The sequence below is a fragment of the Seriola dumerili genome, unplaced genomic scaffold (assembly GCF_002260705.1).
Source record: "Seriola dumerili isolate Sdu_G_001 unplaced genomic scaffold, Sdu_1.0 BDQW01002134.1, whole genome shotgun sequence".
NCBI lineage: Eukaryota > Metazoa > Chordata > Actinopteri > Carangiformes > Carangidae > Seriola > Seriola dumerili.
Window position 1 is genome coordinate 155,770 of NW_019176389.1, and position 19,926 is coordinate 175,695.

At 39.6% G+C, this 19,926-nt stretch overlaps 3 protein-coding genes and 1 long non-coding RNA gene across 6 annotated transcripts in view; 2 read left to right on the forward strand and 2 right to left on the reverse strand.

Annotated features, from left to right (window-relative positions):
* The window catches only part of pick1 (protein interacting with PRKCA 1), a 9,103-nt gene extending 4,489 nt beyond the window's left edge, over positions 1 to 4,614 (reverse strand). Inside the window, exons 1-9 of one of the 2 annotated variants that reach the window (XM_022769004.1) lie at positions 4,554 to 4,614; positions 3,896 to 3,970; positions 3,549 to 3,660; positions 3,304 to 3,432; positions 2,497 to 2,563; positions 2,276 to 2,365; positions 2,129 to 2,182; positions 1,642 to 1,704; positions 1,448 to 1,491 (exon numbers count right to left, since the gene is read on the reverse strand). In XM_022769004.1, the coding sequence (XP_022624725.1) occupies positions 1,448 to 1,491; positions 1,642 to 1,704; positions 2,129 to 2,182; positions 2,276 to 2,365; positions 2,497 to 2,563; positions 3,304 to 3,432; positions 3,549 to 3,660; positions 3,896 to 3,936 (600 nt within the window). In that variant the 5' untranslated portion in view covers positions 3,937 to 3,970; positions 4,554 to 4,614. Of the gene's footprint in view, positions 1 to 1,357; positions 1,492 to 1,641; positions 1,705 to 2,128; positions 2,183 to 2,275; positions 2,366 to 2,496; positions 2,564 to 3,303; positions 3,433 to 3,548; positions 3,661 to 3,895; positions 3,971 to 4,553 lie in introns of both variants that reach the window. The other variant, XM_022769003.1, reaches the window with a different exon arrangement.
* LOC111239184 lies at positions 15 to 447 on the forward strand. The gene is made up of 3 exons (XR_002665849.1): positions 15 to 84; positions 215 to 304; positions 398 to 447. It is a non-coding gene; the product is annotated as an uncharacterized LOC111239184 (long non-coding RNA).
* Positions 4,615 to 8,947: 4,333 nt separating the features above from the next.
* Positions 8,948 to 10,200, forward strand: LOC111239191 (galectin-2-like). 2 transcript variants are annotated; one of them, XM_022769011.1, is made up of 4 exons: positions 8,948 to 9,173; positions 9,352 to 9,443; positions 9,678 to 9,849; positions 10,045 to 10,200. In XM_022769011.1, exons 1-4 carry the CDS (start codon positions 9,165 to 9,167, stop codon positions 10,189 to 10,191), a joined length of 420 nt encoding a protein of 139 aa, XP_022624732.1. In that variant the 5' UTR covers positions 8,948 to 9,164; the 3' UTR covers positions 10,192 to 10,200. The 2 variants fall into 2 exon arrangements, with proteins under 2 accessions (XP_022624732.1, XP_022624733.1); XM_022769012.1 differs by having other exon boundaries at positions 8,951 to 9,173; positions 9,364 to 9,443.
* Positions 10,201 to 12,914: 2,714 nt separating this feature from the next.
* LOC111239195 (interferon-induced very large GTPase 1-like) lies at positions 12,915 to 17,762 on the reverse strand. The gene has a single exon (XM_022769017.1). It carries the CDS (start codon positions 17,760 to 17,762, stop codon positions 12,972 to 12,974), a length of 4,791 nt encoding a protein of 1,596 aa, XP_022624738.1. The 3' UTR covers positions 12,915 to 12,971.
* Between the last annotated feature and the right edge of the window lie 2,164 nt (positions 17,763 to 19,926).

A 19,926-nucleotide genomic window follows, 5' to 3' on the forward strand; every position in this document is an offset into this window, starting at 1 on the left:
GTTTGTAACTGCATCAGGGAGAAGCAACGATCCACTACAACAAACTGCAGGCAGACCCAAAACAGGGGAAGTCTCTGGATATAGGTATCTCCTGCATGAGACACTACACACACTCACGTTTTGATCCAATATTTGTTCATATTACTTTCTGTGGATCATGTGTTGGTCTTTCGGTGCCGTAACCTGCGTTAAACACGTATTTTGTTTGTGTTAGTGCTGAAAAAGGTCAAACATCGGCTGGTAGAGAACATGAGCTCAGGCACAGCAGACGCTCTGGGACTCAGCAGAGCTATTCTCTGCAACGGTGAGTTTATTATCACCATCATTAGGAGTTTTATAGTTTATTGTTGAAGATGGAAATGAAGCTCTTCTCATGTAAATTCATGTTGCTTTCCAGATGGACTCGTTAAAAGACTGGAAGAGCTGGAGAAAACAGCGGAGCTCTACAAGAGTGAAGAACAATCGAATCACAAAACTGCCATTCAGTAACTATTGTAGTTTTTTATTCTAATTGACAAAATCATAAATAACCAGAGAAAAACAATAAATAAAATAAGAATAATAAAATCAATAAAGTTCCTCCATATATTCTCAAATATTTTGCTGCTTAGCCTTTAATACGTAGGAAAATCCTTTCTAATGGAAGGTTTGATCACATCTGTCTTATCCGCTGAGTCGTTTCTCGAGTCTGTGAATGTTTTATCAGTGAAATACATTTTTGGGCATAAAGCAAACTGAGATCTATAAATGCTCCTTCACTTTTCCTATGGGTGGTGTTTCTCTGGATTTAACCTGGGTCCCTTTAGTGATGTTTTAATGTGACTGTGTGGAGGTGAGGACTGTGAAGCATCACCTGTGGTCGTCGTGTCTGCAGGGCTGATGGAGCACACCAAAGGGCTGCTCAGAGCGTTCTTCGAGCTTTTCTCAGACTCACAGAGGTGAGTTCTGCTGATTTGATAAAACAAAGTGTCGCTGAATTGTTTGCACCTTTTTTTGTTTGGAGAAAGAGAAAAAGACAATAAAGATGATCTCAGCAGATTTCACTCTTCACTCACTGTGTGTGTGGTGTTTGGTAACGTGCTCCTCTCAGCGTTCGGGGATGTTTTTCTCCGTCATCGGGGTTCGGTGCACCGCACAGATCAGGGTCACATTTAAAAACAACAACAGACTCATTGTGCACAAGACACAATATTCGTGTGACGTGAACAAAGAGAGCAGCATTAAAACTTTTCTTTTAAAAGAAATACAACTGAACACAAAGCCAAAGCAGAGAAGAGGATGGAAGCACATTAAGAGTAAAAGGTGAAAAGGTTTTTCTAGTCGTTTACAATATAAAAACGTTTTAAACTGTACTCACGGGTTTGATGGTCTTTAGTAGCTGAATACCATATTTCTCGATGTTGCGGTGAGCGTCGGCAAACTTCACAAACGCCTCGCTGGCTGCAGCCTGAGGCTCCCGAACCCCGATGACGGAGAAAACATCCCCGAACGCTGAGAGGAGCACGTTACCAAACACCACACACACGTGAGTGAAGAGTGAAATCTGCTGAGATCATCTTTATTGTCTTTTTCTCTTTCTCCAACAAAAAAAGGTGCAAACAATTCAGCGACACTTTGTTTTATCAAATCAGCAGAACTCACCTCTGTGAGTCTGAGAAAGCTCGAAGAACGCTCTGAGCAGCCTCTTGGTGTGCTCCATCAGCCCTGCAGACACAGACGACCACAGGTGATGCTTCACAGTCCTCACCTCCACACAGTCACATTAAAACATCACTAAACGGGACCCAGGTTAAATCCAGAGAAACACCACCATAGGAAAAGTGAAGGAGCATTTATAGATCTCAGTTTGCTTTATGCCCAAAAATGCATTTCACTGATAAAACATTCACAGACTGAGAACGACTCAGCGGATAAGACAGATGTGATCAAACCTTCCATTAGAAAGGATTTTCCTACGTATTAAAGGCTAAGCAGCAAATATTTGAGAATATATGGAGGAACTTTATTGATTTTATTATTCTTATTTTATTTATTGTTTTGTCTTCTGGTTATTTATGATTTTGTTCAATTAGAAATAAAAACTACAATAGTTACTGAATGGCAGTTTTGTGATTCGATTGTTCTTCACCTTTGTAGAGCTCTGCTGTTTTCTCCAGCTCTTCCAGTCTTTTAACGAGTCCATCTGGAAAGCAACATGAATTTACATGAGAAGAGCTTCATTTCCATCTTCAACAATAAACTAATAAACTCCTAATGATGGTGATAATAAACTCACCGTTGCAGAGAATAGCTCTGCTGAGTCCCAGAGCGTCTGCTGTGCCTGAGCTCATGTTCTCTACCAGCCGATGTTTGACCTTTTTCAGCACTAACACAAACAAAATACGTGTTTAACGCAGGTTACGGCACCGAAAGACCAACACATGATCCACAGAAAGTAATATGAACAAATATTGGATCAAAACGTGAGTGTGTGTTCATGTCTGATGCAGGAGATACCTATATCCAGAGACTTCCCCTGTTTTGGGTCTGCCTGCAGTTTGTTGTAGTGGATCGTTGCTTCTCCCTGATGCAGTTACAACAACAACAACAACAACAAATAAACAGGATATATTCAAAAGATCATCACTAGAAAAAAACAACATATCATCCATTTATTTACTCTTATAAAAACAATTAAAATACAATGTGTTATCGTATCACAAGTGGTAAATTTGTTAATGTGCAAACTTTTCCTGCTTCATGGGGCCAGGGGTGAAATTCACAGCAACACAATCTAATCCTTTAACTCCCACACTGAAGCCTCTCTTTAATCCACCATGCAGGAAGTCATGGAATTTTTCAGGGTGTGAACAATGGATGCCAAAATCAACACAGCCACTCTACATCGGTGACGTTACGCCAAACGCTACGGGCTATTGTCCGGAGCCCTTTAGCTCAGCTCGTCAGGACAGTGAAGTCCCTCTTCTCCACAGTCCAGGGGAAGGTTTGCACCTAAAACTAGTAAAGTGTTGGGACTATTCACTGATAAATCCACAGCAGGACACAAAAATGTGAGTAATGTTTTATTAAGTGGACATGTTTCTATTCATGTTCACATGTAGTAATTTCATTTTTTCTTATTCATTAAAAGGCGCTTGGTATGTAGTTTAATTGGCGTTTTAATTGGTTTAATCTGACTCTGGACCGTGTCTCCATCCACAGAATGGTGGATGAAGTAAATAATAAGCCATCTGATCATATCCTGGTGTTGCTCAGGACTGTCAGTAACTATGGACTGTGATTCCATCCTCAGAGCTTGTGTACCTGGACAGCTTGAATCATCTTGGCCACCTCTACTTTAGTCTTTCCCTTCACCGGTTTCCCGTTCACGCCTGTGATTTCATCGCCTGCTGCCAGCGTCCCCTCCAGAGCTGCTGGGGTGTTATCAAAGACCTGAGAGACCACAGAGACCACATTTCAAAAGGTACCAATGACTTTTTGTAGACTGAAACATGATAGAACTGTTCTGTCACAGATTTCACAACATGGTTATAACCTACTGTACAAACCTGGACAATGTAGAGACAAGGGCAGTACTGTGCCCCACCACCAATGCTGATGCCAATAAGGTTATTAGCATCTTTCTTCAGACACACGGTTCCAGGTACCGTTGGTATCCCCCTGTGGAGGAGGAAAGATGACACTCTGAGATCTGCAGCATTTAACTGACTGTGTTTTCGGACAGCTTTACTGTATAAAACTCTTAAATGCTCAATATACAGTTAGCTCTGTAACGATAGTGATGTGGACCTATGTATGAATGGAAGATTTAAAAGTTCCCATACAGTTAAACCCGCTGAATTACTTAACTGACTGACCCAGATCATAAAAAATGGAAAACATAATTGTGACTCACAGCTTGTCCTCCTCCAATTCATAGTCCATGTCTGTGAACATCTCAGGACAGTGTCACTCCTGTCCCCAGGAAAACCTGTGAGTCAATATAATAATATAGAATATAATAAGGCTAATTTTTTGTGACTGCACCTGAGGATCGATATGATAAAGACACAAATATTCAGGTAGTGCTGAGACAATCTGAGTACGAGCTACCACTGATATAAACAGAGATTTAAAGTATAAAAAACCGGGTCATTCTGGTGACAAATGTCCTATTTATCAAATGGAAAAGTGATGAAACTAAAGCCGGTCATTCTGGCAGGAGAGCCTCCTCAGGACACCGACACTGACTCGCAGCCGGATCCCACAGACTGAGGAGGAGCCGCCAGCTGCTGCAGCAGGTGAACAAACAGCTGGCAACGATCAGCGCATGCTAACTACCTGGGGATAGCCAGTGAAATGAGTCTAAATAAGGGTAGCACTTAAACTAAACTCATCGACCTCTGCGGTAAAAAAAGAAGCAAAAACAAAAAAACTACGGTAATATTTCATTTAAGCGACGGAAGCTAATAGCATGAAAATTGCTCGCTAACGCTTGCTAATTAGCTGCTAGCTACTGTAGGCTACTGCAGGGTTCAATTTTACCGGGAGGTTCAGAAACGTTAACGATTTACCTTTATTAGAAGTCGCACCAGTTTCTCATACAAATGCCCCTTCGTGTGCATAAAAAGCAAAAATGTCTTTTTAAAAATGTGCTCGCTTTAGTTATAGCTATCTAGATGTCTGCATCCATTGACAGCTCCTCTGTTTACTTTATTCAGTCACTTCCGGCTACATAGCGGAAGTTGTTGTTGAGGACGGCTAGTGTCATTTTTAATGTCTACGAGTGGTCAGAGTCAGAAACACTAACCTTGCTTTATCTAATGGGGATAATGAATAAATTCTGTCTGTCTGTAGTGAAACATAGTTTTTAACCAACACAAAGCCCATGTAATGTAATCCAAAAACGGTCTTCAACGTATTTAAACATGGGGTTTTACCGCCCTCCAGTGGTCACAACGAGGAACGGCAACGGATTCAATTCGTCAAGCTACTGTAAATGTAGACCGTACAGGCCTTTCCGGTAAGTACTTTTAAATAATAAAGGCCCAATCTAACGTTATCAGAAGTGAAGTAACAGAACAAATAATAATGTATATAGTAAAATGTACTTTGGTGAACCGTCACGACGGTCTGGTTTTATGAGTTTAATGTGTCGCAATTTCACACTTACTCCACTGGAGAGCGGTAGATAGTCCATGCAGTGATGACAGCACACTCCTACATCCGGTAAATCCTTTCACAATAAAGTTACTAAACCGAAGCTATTCTCAAGTGGTCCATCGTCTCCATCTACCTATTGTCAGTACATGCGGGAGACCCTAGCCGGACTGGAAATTTATCGACAACTGCAGGTTCGTTTTAGTTCTTAGTTCTTCTTCTTCCACTCCCTCCCGCTCCCTCAGATCCTCTTCCTCCACACACCTGTCTGTCCCCTCCGCCCGTCTCACCACCATGGGGAGTAGAGCATTCAGCCGCTCTGCTCCCCGTCTCTGGAACCTACTACCACCCCAACTCAGAAATATCGATTCATTCCCCCATTTCAAATCACAACTCAAAACACATCTGTTTAAAACTGCCTTTTCCATCTGATGCCAATTGCTCTGTCACTTTTGTATTGTTTTTATTTTTATATTTCATTTTTATTGTTGTTAATTAATTAATTAATTCTTAATGTGTTTTAATCTCAATTTGTGTAACTGTGTACGGTGTCCTTGAGTGCCAAGAAAGGCGCCTTTAAATAAAATGTATTATTATTATTATTATTAAAAGATAAATTATTTACATGCTTGACGAAGGTCGTGTCACATAGTGGCAACCAATGCTAGTTTTCGGTAGCCTCTTCTAAGGATGCTAAAGTTATTTACACCCCATTCACATCGACACAAACGTATGATACACTACATTTAACCGACATATCTGTTGAGCTTCGCATCCTTGCTTGCGTTGAACTTCAGGAAGAAAACTTAGACGATATATCTTTAGCCCTCCTGGCATATTTATTTCAGACTTAACTTGGTATAACCTTCATGACCGAACATGTGCACGCACAGACAGACAGAACAACAAATCGGGGTGTGTCCCAAAACAAAAACCAATGGCATCCGTGCACAGCGCCACACCGTGGTGAACACGCAACACCACAATTGTACAACAACCATACATTCACACACAACAACTGAGTACATCTAATTGTATCTCTTAACACCCTCACTTGTACTCAGGTTGTGGAATTTCAAAACTTAAAGAAAATCACACAGTAAAATACAGTGCAGATGTGGACCTTTTCCACTCTTTAGATACCAAACATAATACCTGCGAACTTTTTCAGTTTGACTTTGGTGACAGGCTTAGTCATAACATCTGCAACCATCTCCTCAGTACTACAATAAATCAGATTCATTTTTCCCTCATTCACAATGGACCTTATGAAGTGATATTTAATGTCCACGTGTTTGCATCTTTGCCTGCTTACAGGGTTTTTGGCTACTGCAATTGTTCCCTGGTTATCCTCATACACTACAGTCTTTGTGTATTTGTAATCATCAATGCTTTTTAGCAGTTGCTCCAAATATATACACTCTTGCATAGTGGAAGCCAGGGCCATATATTCTGCCTCACAGGTTGAGAGCGCTACCGTAGGCTGTTTCTTTGTTTTCCAAGAAACTAGAGAACTGTTCTCACTAAGGCTCACACAGTAACCTGTAGTGCTGCGTCTGTCTGCAGTATCTGACGCCCAGTCAGCATCACTATAGGCCACTAGCCCTAACTCCTTTTTGTCATTTCTTCTGAAACACAACTCTCTGTCTGCAGTACCTCTCAGATACCTTAGTACATGTTTCACAGTTATCCATTGTTCTTCTGTTGGTTCACAAAAATATTGTGATAGCTTGCTTACCACAAAACTTAAGTCTGGACGAGTACAGGTTGTCAAATATATAAGGCTGCCTACAGCCTCCCTATACATCCTAACATCACACATTTTAACAGCGTCTTCTGTGTAATATAGTTTTTGATCACATGGAGTGTCTCTAGGTTTGCAGTCCTGCATGTTAAACCTTTCCAAAATCTTGTGGACATATGTTTCCTGTGACATTTTTACACATCCATCAGACTGAGTAAAGTTGATGCCGAGAAAATGCTTAAGTCTACCTAAGTCTTTCATTTTGAACTTTTCTGCAAGCATCTCTTTTACATCTTTCATCACTTTTTCATTGTTGGTTGCGATTATCAAATCGTCCACCCAGACTATCAAAATCACCTTTTCATCTTTAGTCTCTTTGACATAGACACAATGGTCTGCTGGGTTTTGTGTGAATCCTTTTTCAGTTAAATAGTCATGTAGAGTCTTATTCCAGTTTCGGCCAGACTGCTTTAGGCCGTACAAAGATTTCTCCAGCTTACATACCAGACCTTCTCCTTCCTCGTAACCTTCTGGTTGGTCTGTGTAGATCTCGTAATCTATCGGAGCATGTAAGTAATATCCAACCTTGCATGAAGACATGAAGTCATTAGAATCATCAATGTTTACCGCCCTCCAGTGGTTACAAGGTAGAATTGCAACATATTTAATCAGGTAGTAAAGTTGCCGTAATTGTAGATATGACCACATACTAATACTTCCGGTTCTTACTCTCAAAATAGAGTGACCAAACTAAAGCCACAATCCAACAGAATCTCCCTTAATCTATTACGGATATAGGACGGGCAAGGCGGGATTCCAGTGACGATGGAGGGAGCCAAAAGCTTTTTGGTAATCTTGCGAGACTGATGAAAGATGCCCATTAGCCCACTTAGCATGCTAATCGGCATCACCACAATAGAGAAAGCTGCTAGTACTATAGCAGCGCCACGTAACTCTCACTTCGACACCTCGTTCTGTAGGGGTTGACGGAAGTTTAAATTTTTAATTAACGACATTATTCCATGGTGATTAATGTTATTTCCTCCATACTTATTTCAGTTTCTTTCCCGGAACTTTACTTTACCGGAAGTGTATTCTCATGTGCTTGCACTGACGGATATGTAGTAATTCCACTTGTTGCAGTTCCACACTCTTACCACCGGAGGGCAGTAAAACGTTGAAGACAGCAGTATTAGTGCAGATATTCAGTAATAATAATAATTTCCGTTTCATTCTTAATTACAAACCTGGTGTTTAAAATTTTTAAAAATTTAATATATTTTTTTTATAATAATTTAAGTTTTGATGACAGATGTTGTAGTCCTTGAATGTGACTATTAACAAATAACAACATCCAACTATCTCAGTATGGTCCATCCGTCTCCACACAGTTATTCTTAGTTGATCATTTCCTGATGAACAGAAAAGGTAAACTGAACAGAGCCTTATTTTTTTATTGTATAAATAGCAAAGAATAAATTAGGTCCTCTAAAAATGCTGTTGTAAGGTCTCTCCTTTTATATCAGGCAGTTACTGTGATGACATTGAGCACACACACTGTAAGTGAATGGATAAATTAGTAAATGATGGCAGATGAAGACATGAAGGATTAGCTTTCAAATTCATTAAATAAAAATCAAGTTCAGGTCAGATTGAGGAGACAGAAGGGCACAGTGTCATATTCTTTAAAAATAAATAAATAGATGAATAAATAAAAATCATTATTCAAGAGACATCTAGTGTGATTGTGATGAAGACCAATAGTCTAAAAACAAATAATAACCATGTATATCTTTCATTTTTTTTTATTTTCAAGTGCACAAATCAATCCTGTAAATATCAGACTGGTTGAATACCACAGGCACAGTATACTCTGGTAGTTGTTTCTCTCCAGTGTAAATTTAAGACTCCTCAATGTACGCAGTGGTTCTCAATCTAAATCAGGTTGGATCATCACCTCACAGTGGCACTGCAGCAGCTGTTTCTCTTGTTCAATGATCAAGAAGACAATTCATCTCATTTGCAAAATGAGTTCAACAGCAATGATTAAACAGAGCAGGGCATCTACATTGAATAGGCTGCTTCATTGTGATGATAATGATGACTGGGGCCCCATTGTAACTGTTAAAAGTCATTTCACTGTGTCTTTTGTACTTTATATTATAAATAAAGACTTTACAACCACACCACTTACATTTTGTCTTCCAGGACAGAAGACTGTGTCTCTGTACCAACACCATCATCCTACATCTTCCATTAGCTCCAGGACTCTTCACCAAAAATGAGCCTGGTAAGTTTAAATCTGCTGCTGCTTTTATTTCACTGTTCTGCACCATGGAATTTGTTATTTGTTGAATAAAACAGCTGATAAATATCAATATTTGATTGTTCCCAAATCTGCTACCATAATGACTATCAATAATCTTTCATCTGCTCATGAAATTGTTTGAAACGCTGAACTACACAAGTGTGTTTCTCAGCAACTTGAACTGAAGAATGTAGATCTGCGAGCTGGAGATCAGCTGAAACTAAAGGGAGTAATTCTGCACGATGCTGAGAGGTAAGCTCACCAAACACATTATACTTGTTTAATATTACCCTCTTCACTGAATAAAATAATACGATAATATCTATGCAGATACACTCGGGTTTGTTGCTGTAGTAAAAAATAATCTGTAAACATGCACTTTTATCAATAGTCTTTAGATTACATGTCCAGTGTTACAAGCCTGTGTGGTGTTCTGAGCTCTGCAAACACCTGGGTGTTTACACCACATTTCTTGTATAAACTCAGATTCCAGATCGACCTCGGCTGTGATGCAGACGACCTGGCGCTGCACTTTAACCCTCGTTTCCATGATGACACAGATGGAGCTGTGCTCGTGTGCAACTCAAAGACTGATGGTTGTTGGGGTGACGAGAAACGGGAAATACACAACCCCTTACAGAGAGGCGCAGACGTCAAGGTGAGGGAGTCGAACTGAAGGAAGAGAGGATGCATTTACTTCATGAAAAATGCTGTAAAAAAGTTTGGTGAGGAAATTTTTGAAAGGCTTATGGCTTGAAGAAAAAATGTATTTGTTCACTTACCCTGCCACGTGGATAGTTTTAGTTTCATATGTTTCAGAGTGTTTCTATTAAAAAATTAATTTCTGATTTAGATTGTACTGAAGCTGGCGGGAGACGTGTTTGAGGTGGAGCTTCCTGATGGACAGGAAGTCCAGTTTCCTAACCGTGTTGGCATGGACGTCATCAGCTACATCAGAGTCACAGGGGACTTCAAACTGACTTCCTTCAAAATCTGCTAAAAGATACAGCTGCTGTAACACATGCAAACTGTGGTCATTAGTTTAGTTCAAGACGAGACTGAGTCTTGGTCAGTTACTGTAAGAAATATTAATCATTAAAAGATGTAGCTCTTCAGTATATGGTATATTCAGTATGTGGTCTTGTTTTGTTGTCTCTGAGGGTCAGTGTAATAAACTGTAACCAGATCCTGTCTTTGAAATATATTTTCTCCCAAATAGTGACACAAACTTCAGATATGGTTTCATACAGAGAGCAACAGTCCAATAAAAGGGGCATTACACCAGTTTTACACATGAGGTTAAGTTTATTTGTCACAAGGAATATTCTACCTGTGCGAAAACAGTTGTATTATGTCTCTGCAGGGAGATACATGTATCTAAAGTTTTAGAAAAACAACTCAGAGCTCAAAACAACAGAAGCTAACAGCAAGAATATTACTCGCAGATGCTTGCTACTTAGCTGCTAGCTACTGTAGGCTACTGTAGGTTCCACTTTACTGGCAGGTTCAAAAACGTAAACACCCCGATTTATCTTTATTAGAGGTCGCACCATTCTCTCATACAAATGCCCCTTCGTCTGCATAAAAGGAAAATATCCGTTTAAAATAAAAAATAAAAAGCTCACTTTAGTCGCAGCTATCTGAACGTCTGTATCCACCGGCAGCTCGTTGTTTACTTCATAGGTCACTTCCGGTAACATACCGGAAGTTGTTGTGGGGGATGGCTAATGTCTTTTTTTTCTATAAGTGGTCACAGTCAGCAGTCAGAAACATTATCCTTTCTTTATCCAAAACAGACAATGAATAAATTCATACCGATTTTTTTTTTTTTTTTACTGATGAATCGTTTGTTTTAACCAATACAAAACCCATGTAATGTTTTCGACGTATGTACATGAGTTTTACCGCCATCCAGTGGCCACTATGAGAAACTGCAACGGATTAAATTTGTCAAGCTACTGTAAATGTAGACAACCCTTTTCGGTGAGTACTTTTAGATAATAAAGACCCAACTTAACGTTATCAGAAGTGAAGTAACAAAACAGTCATAAAATAATAATGTATATAGTAAAATGCACTTTGGTGAACCGTTATGACAGGCAAAGCCTGGTCTTACGAGTTTAATGATGTCAGACAGTGGCAACCAATGCTAGTTTTTAGCTTTTCTAACTATGCTAAAGTTATTTAAACCCCATTCATCCAAACTTATAATACTCTACATTTAACTGACATGTCCAGCTTGAGGTGTGGGGTTTGAAAAAAGTGGGCATCTACAAGGCAAGAGGTGGTTTAATGACAGACACTTGAGTTGCAGTATGGGAAATGCAGGATACAGTGGTTTTAGAGCTTGATGCAAACTAGAGACAAAAACTCAGGACATCTTGGCCTCTGCTGCTTTTGACCATCTCTTTTTAAGAGTATTTCTCTTGTGAGTCCCCAAACTTAAAAGAGGTGCAATACTGAATTGTGGCAGTTCTCCTTAAAGGCAACAGATCACATACAAACAGAGGAACAGATGACTTAGATTACCTGTGAAACCTGGTTTTAGAAATCATCTCAAATACATGAAAAGTCACGATCAGAGTAACAGAAGTGTGACACCTATGTGCAGACAACGAAGCAGAAAGCTTAAGAGCCATGTGGGATTTTCTTATCAGGTTGAGACAAAGTCAAATAGACATAAGGTGACTTTCAAGTCTTATCAAATAGAAACAGTTAGGAAGAAGACTTTACTATGAACCATGGATCAGATACAAAAGGTGGGGTCTTCTACAAACAGATGTCAGATCTCAAAGGTGGAGATTAAGATTTTGTCATTTGAGAAACAAAACAGAAACACGGTCTTTCAATAGATGTGATGTAGTTATTTTTATTATGCTCATTAATAACATGAAAGGCTAAACTCAACAGGTGTTTTTGTGTCATCACTGAATGATCAGTTTAACAAATGATAAAAAAAACTTTAGAAATATTTTCCTCACATTGACAACAAAACAACAAAACTCTTGCTGCTGTAGATATAATGACAGATTACTTTAAATGAAATTAACATAACACAGCTGAACACTTCAAATACGTCTTCAACATAAAGCATCCTGGATCAGTTAACATGATTCAACTTAACATGTAAAGACTTATAAAAATACAAACAGGAAAAATTTGTTTAACAGGATTTTCTGATTTAAGTTTTAGAAATGAATTTCACAGGTTAAAGAAATATACCCTCCATTCTTTGTTGTAAGAAGTCGATCATAATCAACCTTCTCAACCATCTTTCCATGATCACTGAATTTTAGAAGTTCAGATTTCATGTATTTTCATTTAATAAAACTTCAAAATATTCATCAATACATGCATCATATTCATCATTTCTCTTTGTCTCTTCAAACAAAATAAATGGAAAGATTACATATTGTCTTCTGTTTCACCTTCATGGAAACGTTTCTCTTAAGGAAGTTCACATTAACCATTTTTGTAGATGACACATTGATTTAATATTAATATTAACATATCTATTTTTGACTCACTCCATCCTCCATATGATTATTGCTCTATGTGCTCTTCCATTATAGGTATCAATTTGTATAAAGCTATCAGACTTGTTTTTACTGTAATTTGTTATGATTCATTTACTGTCCACATTTAGCATTCACAGACAGAAAAACCTGTCAATGATAAAATCAGTAAGTCTGATTTTCGTCTGTGAAAAGGAGTTTGATTCATGAATAGTCACATGGAAACAAGTATCATCATTTTCAGCAGAGTAGTTGTGTTGTTCACTCACAGTTTGTACATTTCATCCAGACTTTTAATCGCTTCTTCTTTACTGTAGTTTCTCCACTCGCTGGGAATTTCTCCTTCACCCTTGAATTTTAAATCATGGTGGTCTTCCAGTTGTTTTTGAAATCGACACACAAACCATTTCCAGTATGTCAGTTTGGACTCATCAGGCGTAATTCTCCAGTTTTTAAACTCTGGACCACCAGTTCGGTACTGTTTATAGGGAATAAATGCCTCTAAATCACCAGAGTAAAAAGCTTCTTCACTTGCAACATTTGTTGTGCAGAAATGAACATCCAGCTCCACTGTGTCTTCATAGTGCCATCCATTGATTCCAGAGGGGCGATGAAAAGGGACACTGTGGTCATTAGGACTGTGATCTTCCATGGTGTTGGTGCAAACAGCTGCACAGAATGGACACGTTACCCAGCAGCACTTGCACAGCTGATCGATGAGAATTTGATCAGGCTTCTCTCTGAACTCATTCATCTTATTCAGTGAGAGGTTGTTCATCTCCATGATGGGTTCAAGGTTTTTCTCTATCGCTTCTTTAAGAAAGTCAAAACGGTTTATGTCTCTGAAGTTTTCAGGACGAACGACATCAAATGTCAACTGATCTTTTAGAGAACTGGTAAATTCTTCCAGCCACATGTCTGTGTTTCCTCTCTGGGTTTTGACTTTCTCTGTTGCAGTAAATAAAGCCCGACTCACATGTTGCTTGATGTCTTCAACATTTTTCTTGAGTATATCCCGAGCTTTATCTTTGTGTGATGTGAAGATGTATTTCTGTACTTCCTCTTTTATAAACCTCTCCACATGTTTCCTTGGGTGTCGGATGTAGGTGATGAAACCACTGAAGTCCTCTTTCTCTGCCAGTGACTTCAACACATGTTTCTCCAGGTTCAGTCTGTTTTCATTGAATGCTGGGAAACTGCACATCATCTCTCCAGCTAGATCAATTGCAGTCTTGTTACAGACAGACTCAACAGTGGAAACCTTCAGTTTTTCACAGATCAGTTCTCCGAGTACAACAGCAGAAGAGTTTCCTTTACAGAAGCTTCTGAAAATGTTATAATATTGATCCCTCTTGCTTTCTAGATGAGTACGTACATCATTCTTCTTCTTGAATTTCTCGTGGGACTCTGAAAGCCAAGTCCCTGCTCTGTCAAACACATACAGTAAGAGTTCAACTGTAAACTTCTTCTTCAGAGCATATTTCCTCTTGGATTCAAATTCTGTCACTTTCTCTTTGACATTTTTGACAACTTCTTGCAAATAAGTTGGACTGTAGCCTGTTGTAGCTACAGGTTTGTTCTTGATTGTATCAAGTGACTGTTTTTCAACATCATCAATCAGGGATCTGATCAGTTGTTGATCTTCATGCTGAAATATCCCCTTAATGTAACTTAATACTTTTGTACCTTTTTCTGAAAAAAAGTCACCAATTTGTCTAAGTTTCCCCTTTTCTCTTTTGTCCCCTTCCCTCTCTTGAGGCTGTTGACTTTCGTCACAACGCTCCTGATACTTGGTGAGTGTCACATAATGAAAGTAATCACCAACCCCTGATATGTTTTTGTATCTGCCACTGTTTTTGGATTCATCAATAAGATCCCATTCAAAACCAAGCTCAAGAAGGATGGTTGACTGATCTTCCTCCAAGTTGATGTCTTCAATAGGTTTTGTATCTGCAGTTAGTTCTCTCACCCAGTCTCTCCAAACAGAGTCAAACTGCTGTTTAAGTTCCTCTTCATCTTGTGTCTTGTCTTTTAACTGATGAGCGAGCTCTTTGCTCTTCTGTAGCAGCTTGTTCTCAAACTCTGTCTTCTGATCATCAAGCTTTTTACAAGCCTTCTTCTGCTGGATAACTTCATCCAGTTTTCTTTTCACTCCTTTCACCTGTTCATCATGAAACTCCTTGATTTTCTTTTCAAATGTGCCTCGCCACTGAACCAACATTTCTTTGTCTCTGTCATCATCAAAGTGCTTTGACATTTCTTTTTTAATTTCTCCATATGTTTTGCTCATTTCTTTAGAAAGATAAGTGAGCTCAACCTTGTCACATTTTCCATTTTCAATTGTGTTGTACAGCTGGTTTTCAATGGTCAACATGTTGCTCCTCAGGGCCCAGGTCCAGTTCCTGTACTGAACCTCAAGGTTTCTGTACACTGCAATTTCAAGTGTGTTTTTGAAACTGAAAACAAAGTGTTCGTTCAACAGGGCATCCCACAGGTCGTGAATTTTGCTTTTGAACTGAGACAGCATAATCCCAGCAGACTGTGAAGCTTTAGAGAGGATGAAGTTCTTCAGCTCTTGGATGCTCTCACTATAACCTGGATTCGGAGGAGCCATAGGTGGACTTCCCTCCCAAAGCTGGGCAAAGTATTTCACATCTTTTTGCACATCAAATGCAATGATGTCACTGAAACACTTTGCATCACATTCCTCCTCTTTGGCAGCTAGTTGGGCCATCTGGTCCAGTTTTTCTTGCAGGCGTCTCCTTCCCTCCATGTTTTTCTCTGTAGCTGAAATATCTGTCACATTCTGGTGAACAAACACACAACTTGGAGAAAGTTTAACTTTCTTCATCCTCATGAAAGCCTGAACAACAATCTGCAGAACATCTTGCATCTCAGCTGGATTCTCTCCAAAGATGTTGATCAATGTCATGTTTCCCAGACCAACAACAAATGTTGCCATTTCATTGTCGTGGTTAAGAGCGGCGTTACCTGCTAATTCAAGAGCACGCAGTCCTTCAGTGTCCACCACCAGCACATAGTCAAACTTAAAGTCTCTCTTCATCTCCTCTGACACTTTGATCAGCTGCATGAAGGCACCCTTGGTGCATCTGCCAGCACTCACTGCAAACTGCAACCCAAACATGGCATTCAGCATTGTTGATTTTCCACTGCTTTGTACGCCCAAAACTGACAACACAAACACTCTCTGGTCACCCAGTCTCTTGATGACCTCCTCTAAAAGACTAGAGATCCATGTCAAAGGCACATGACCTGCATCACCATCCATCAGCTCCATGGGGTATCCTGATATCACCAGCTCTGCAGCCAGCTCAGGGTATTTGGACCAGTCAGTCTGATCCTTCTTTGTTTGTTTCTGCAGAGATTTATGGGCTTCATAGATCTGCCCCATTTCTCTAAAGATGTGCTCCAAGCCAAAAGTTGCTGAATGTAGTTTTGTTGATATTTGTTCAAGCTCAGTTTGTTTTGTTTTTAACAGATCAGATTTGTCATGTTTCTTCTTCAGAGCCAAGACCTCAGACCACTTCTCATCATAGCTTTGGAGAATTGACATGAGATCGTCTGTGGAGAGGGCGTCTATTAAGATCTGAGTCCATTTCAGGAAATACTCTTTGTCTGTTGATGGCAAAGATGAGAGACTTTCAATGAACAACTTCACCAGTTCACTACAGGAAGCATCACATTGTTCTTTTCGTATTTTCATCAGTTCCTGTTGCTTTTCACTTTTATCCTTCTCAACGTTTCCTTTGAGGTGATACAGTTCTTTCTTTATTCTGCACCACTCATGCCACAGTCGGCCATGACAAGGGAGGAATTTATCTTTGATTTCTGAAATTTCCATTCCCTGAAGTAAATTCACTGTTTCCATAGCAACAGATTTCCCTTTTTGGCAGACTGTGTCTTCTTCATCCACTCTGATCCCAGAGACCTCGGCCATGGTTTCAAGCTGGAAGGATGTTTGTGATCCAGACAAGATCTCTCTAATGATCCTTTTCAGTTCTTCAGAAACATCTGACTGGCTTCTGTCTTTTAGACCCATTTTATATTTTCCCTTTTTCATCTGAACTGCACCACAATCATTATCAGTAATGAGACAAATCAGAGGCTTTGGAGACTTCAGAAGATCTGAGATAACTTCAGTACTTTTGTCACCTTTTTTCAGAGTTGGTAACAGAACAACATTGACTGAAGATTTTTCAGTCAGTATCTTACGCTGTTTTTCAATCGACAGAGCATCACCATGAAGATTACAGAAGGCAGTGCAGTCAGTGAAGGCATCGTTGGGTTTTCCAGCAGGACAGTACCAGGCAATCTCTGCCACACCATCCATCAAAAGGCGAGATCTGGTGCTACCTGGGCAGTTTCTGTGGAAGAAGGTGTTGTGACGCTCGTTGATCAAAGTGTTCATCAGCTGAGATTTAGACACTGACAGTGAACCCAGGCGGAAAAATGACACCATGGGTGTCTCAGCTTTGCAGATGGGCAAACTCTTCATGGTGACAATGTTTGAATCATCCTTGACTTGAGTTGTCTTCCAGGTTTTTCTTATTTGTCTGAATGTCCACAGAGGACACTCAACATCCAGTGTGACTGGGTCAGGAACAAGCAAAGGTAAGGCGTACTGACACTGTGACAGCTTTGTCATCATGTTCTGCTTAAGGAAGCTGTCTGAGCAGTGAAATACTGCCATTTGAACGTCCATCGGATGAACATGAGTCTGTTTTGATTGATCACAGTCAACGTTGGTGCTAAAAAGAGCATCTAAGTCACTGTCGTCTATCTCAACAGTTTCAGACTCTGGAACAGGATTTGAGTGGTTGACCTCAGCACTGTCTTGTCTTACAGGAATATATCTGGCTCTGTAGTCTAACATCATCAACCTCTGAAGAAAAGTATGAGCTAGATCTTCCTCAGATGTTTCATGGTCCTGTTTCACTGGTGGACCTATTTTAAGAAAATCTGCTGGAGACAACTTCTGTTTGTCTTGAAGGTGAAGTCTGTGAAGCAACGTTTCAAGATCTCTTTGATACTCCATGTTTCTATTCTTCGCTCCAGAGATCTCCATTGACTGCTGGAAATAATAAATAATCATTTACTGTATGTAAATTAAATGGTAACAACATATGGTTATAAAGTAAAAAGTCCTCAAGTTCTTGTGAAATAAATTAGTATTTTCTGACCTTATCTTTGTTTCCACTCATATCCACATCTGAGGTGCCTGCAAGACAACAATGAGCCAGAGTTGAATCAACACATTCTTCTCATGTTCACTGTAAATGATTTTGAATGTTAGTTAGTTAGTAATTTATTTGAATCTGGAGGTTTTTTTTGTTATTGCAAAATAAAATAATTCATTCAAAATTATTTTCTCACATGTTGCAGATGGAACAGACTTGATTTCAGACTCTCCTCCTCTCGCTGTGTTGTCATTCTTCTTCTCTGAGTGTTTTCCATCATTAACTGAATCACACTGAGAAAACAGGTGATTTAATTCAATTTAATCTTAAAATAAATAGGTTACAACCATTGAGATTAAGAACACAGTGGTACACTATTCAGAGTACAACAAAACCTAAAATTAAAGTAAGTGAAACCATTTGCAGCAACTAAACTAAGTAAAATAGGTTTGTTTTTGAGGGAGAAGAAAGTAAACTCTTCAGTAAAAAGCTTCACTCATCCAGTGTCAAACAAGGAGCTTCGTGGAGTCAAACACTGTCCAAGTCTAAAGTAAAAAGGCAAACTCTCCAACCTTTGGTTGGGGTTTACAGGTGTTTGTGCTAGATTTTAACCTGACCTCATAAAAAATAGGAAGCAGTGAAAAGAAATGTTGCTGTATGACAGTGACTACAGACGATCAAAAGATCTCACCTTTACCTGTGTTGTAGCTGCTCTCTCCTCCAGGTGATCTACTGCAGCTGCTCTCTCCTCCAGATGATCTACTGTAGCTGCTCTCTCCTCCAGCTGATCTACTGTAGCTGCTCTCTCCTCCAGGTGATTTACTGTAGCTGCTTTCTCCTCCAGCTGATCTACTGTAGCTGCTCTCTCCTCCAGGTGATCTACTGTAGCTGCTCTCTCCTCCAGGTGATCTACTGTAGCTGCTCTCTCCTCCAGCTGATCTACTGTAGCTGCTTTCTCCTCCAGCTGATCTACTGTAGCTGCTTTCTCCTCCAGGTGATCTACAGTAACTGCTCTCTCCTCCAGCTGATCTACTGTAGCTGCTTTCTCCTCCAGCTGATCTACTGTAGCTGCTTTCTCCTCCAGGTGATCTACTGTAGCTGCTCTCTCCTCCGGCTGATCTACTGTAGCTGCTCTCTCCTCCGGCTGATCTACTGTAGCTGCTCTCTCCTCCAGGTGATTTACTGCAAGGTAATGTAACAACAAGCAGATTGCAGGTCAGTTATAAGAGAAACTGTTTCTGGTCAGTTAATAGTTCAGGTTAAATAAGATGTATTTGCAAAATTATGTTAATGTCAAAAATGCACAGTATATTTACAATGTTCAGTATTCAAAAAGACACATGTACTCTACACTTAATACAGAGACACTATGGTTTGAATTTGAATTTTGCAGATATGCAATACAAAAATCAAGGAAACATTCTTTGGTAACTGTTGAACTTTCACTAATTAGTTGGTTCATATATTTTATAACACTGTGAATTGTGGGATATCTTTCAGAAGAACGCAAGAGAGAGAGAGAGAGAGAGTTTAGCTAATCAGCAGCTCTAAAAATGACAAAAGGTTTTAGTCATTTTAATTAGTAAATTGTTTTCAGTTCATTATGAAACTGTGCTCATAATGGGACTAATTAGTTTCTTCCCAGAGTTAAAAAGACATCTGCTGGCTGCAGAGCCTTTTCCTCTCGGGCCCCTCTGCTCTGGAACAACCTCCCTGCTGATATCAGACTGTCTGACTCCATTCAGACTTTCACATCTAAACATAAAATGTATTTTTATGCCTTAACTTTCAGTTAGCTTCTTATTCTTTTACAAACTCAGGCTCTGTACCTGTTGCCATCCTACCACCGGCCTACCACTAAACTCAGTACAGTATCGTCCAGGTTGTCCTGCTGATGAGATCACTGTAAACTTTCTGAATATCACTGCATCATTCGGACTGTTTGTTTTTTCCCTCAACCACAGAGCGTCCAGGCTGTGTGCCTCTCTCTCTCTTCTCCTTCTCTATCTCCTTCCTGTTACT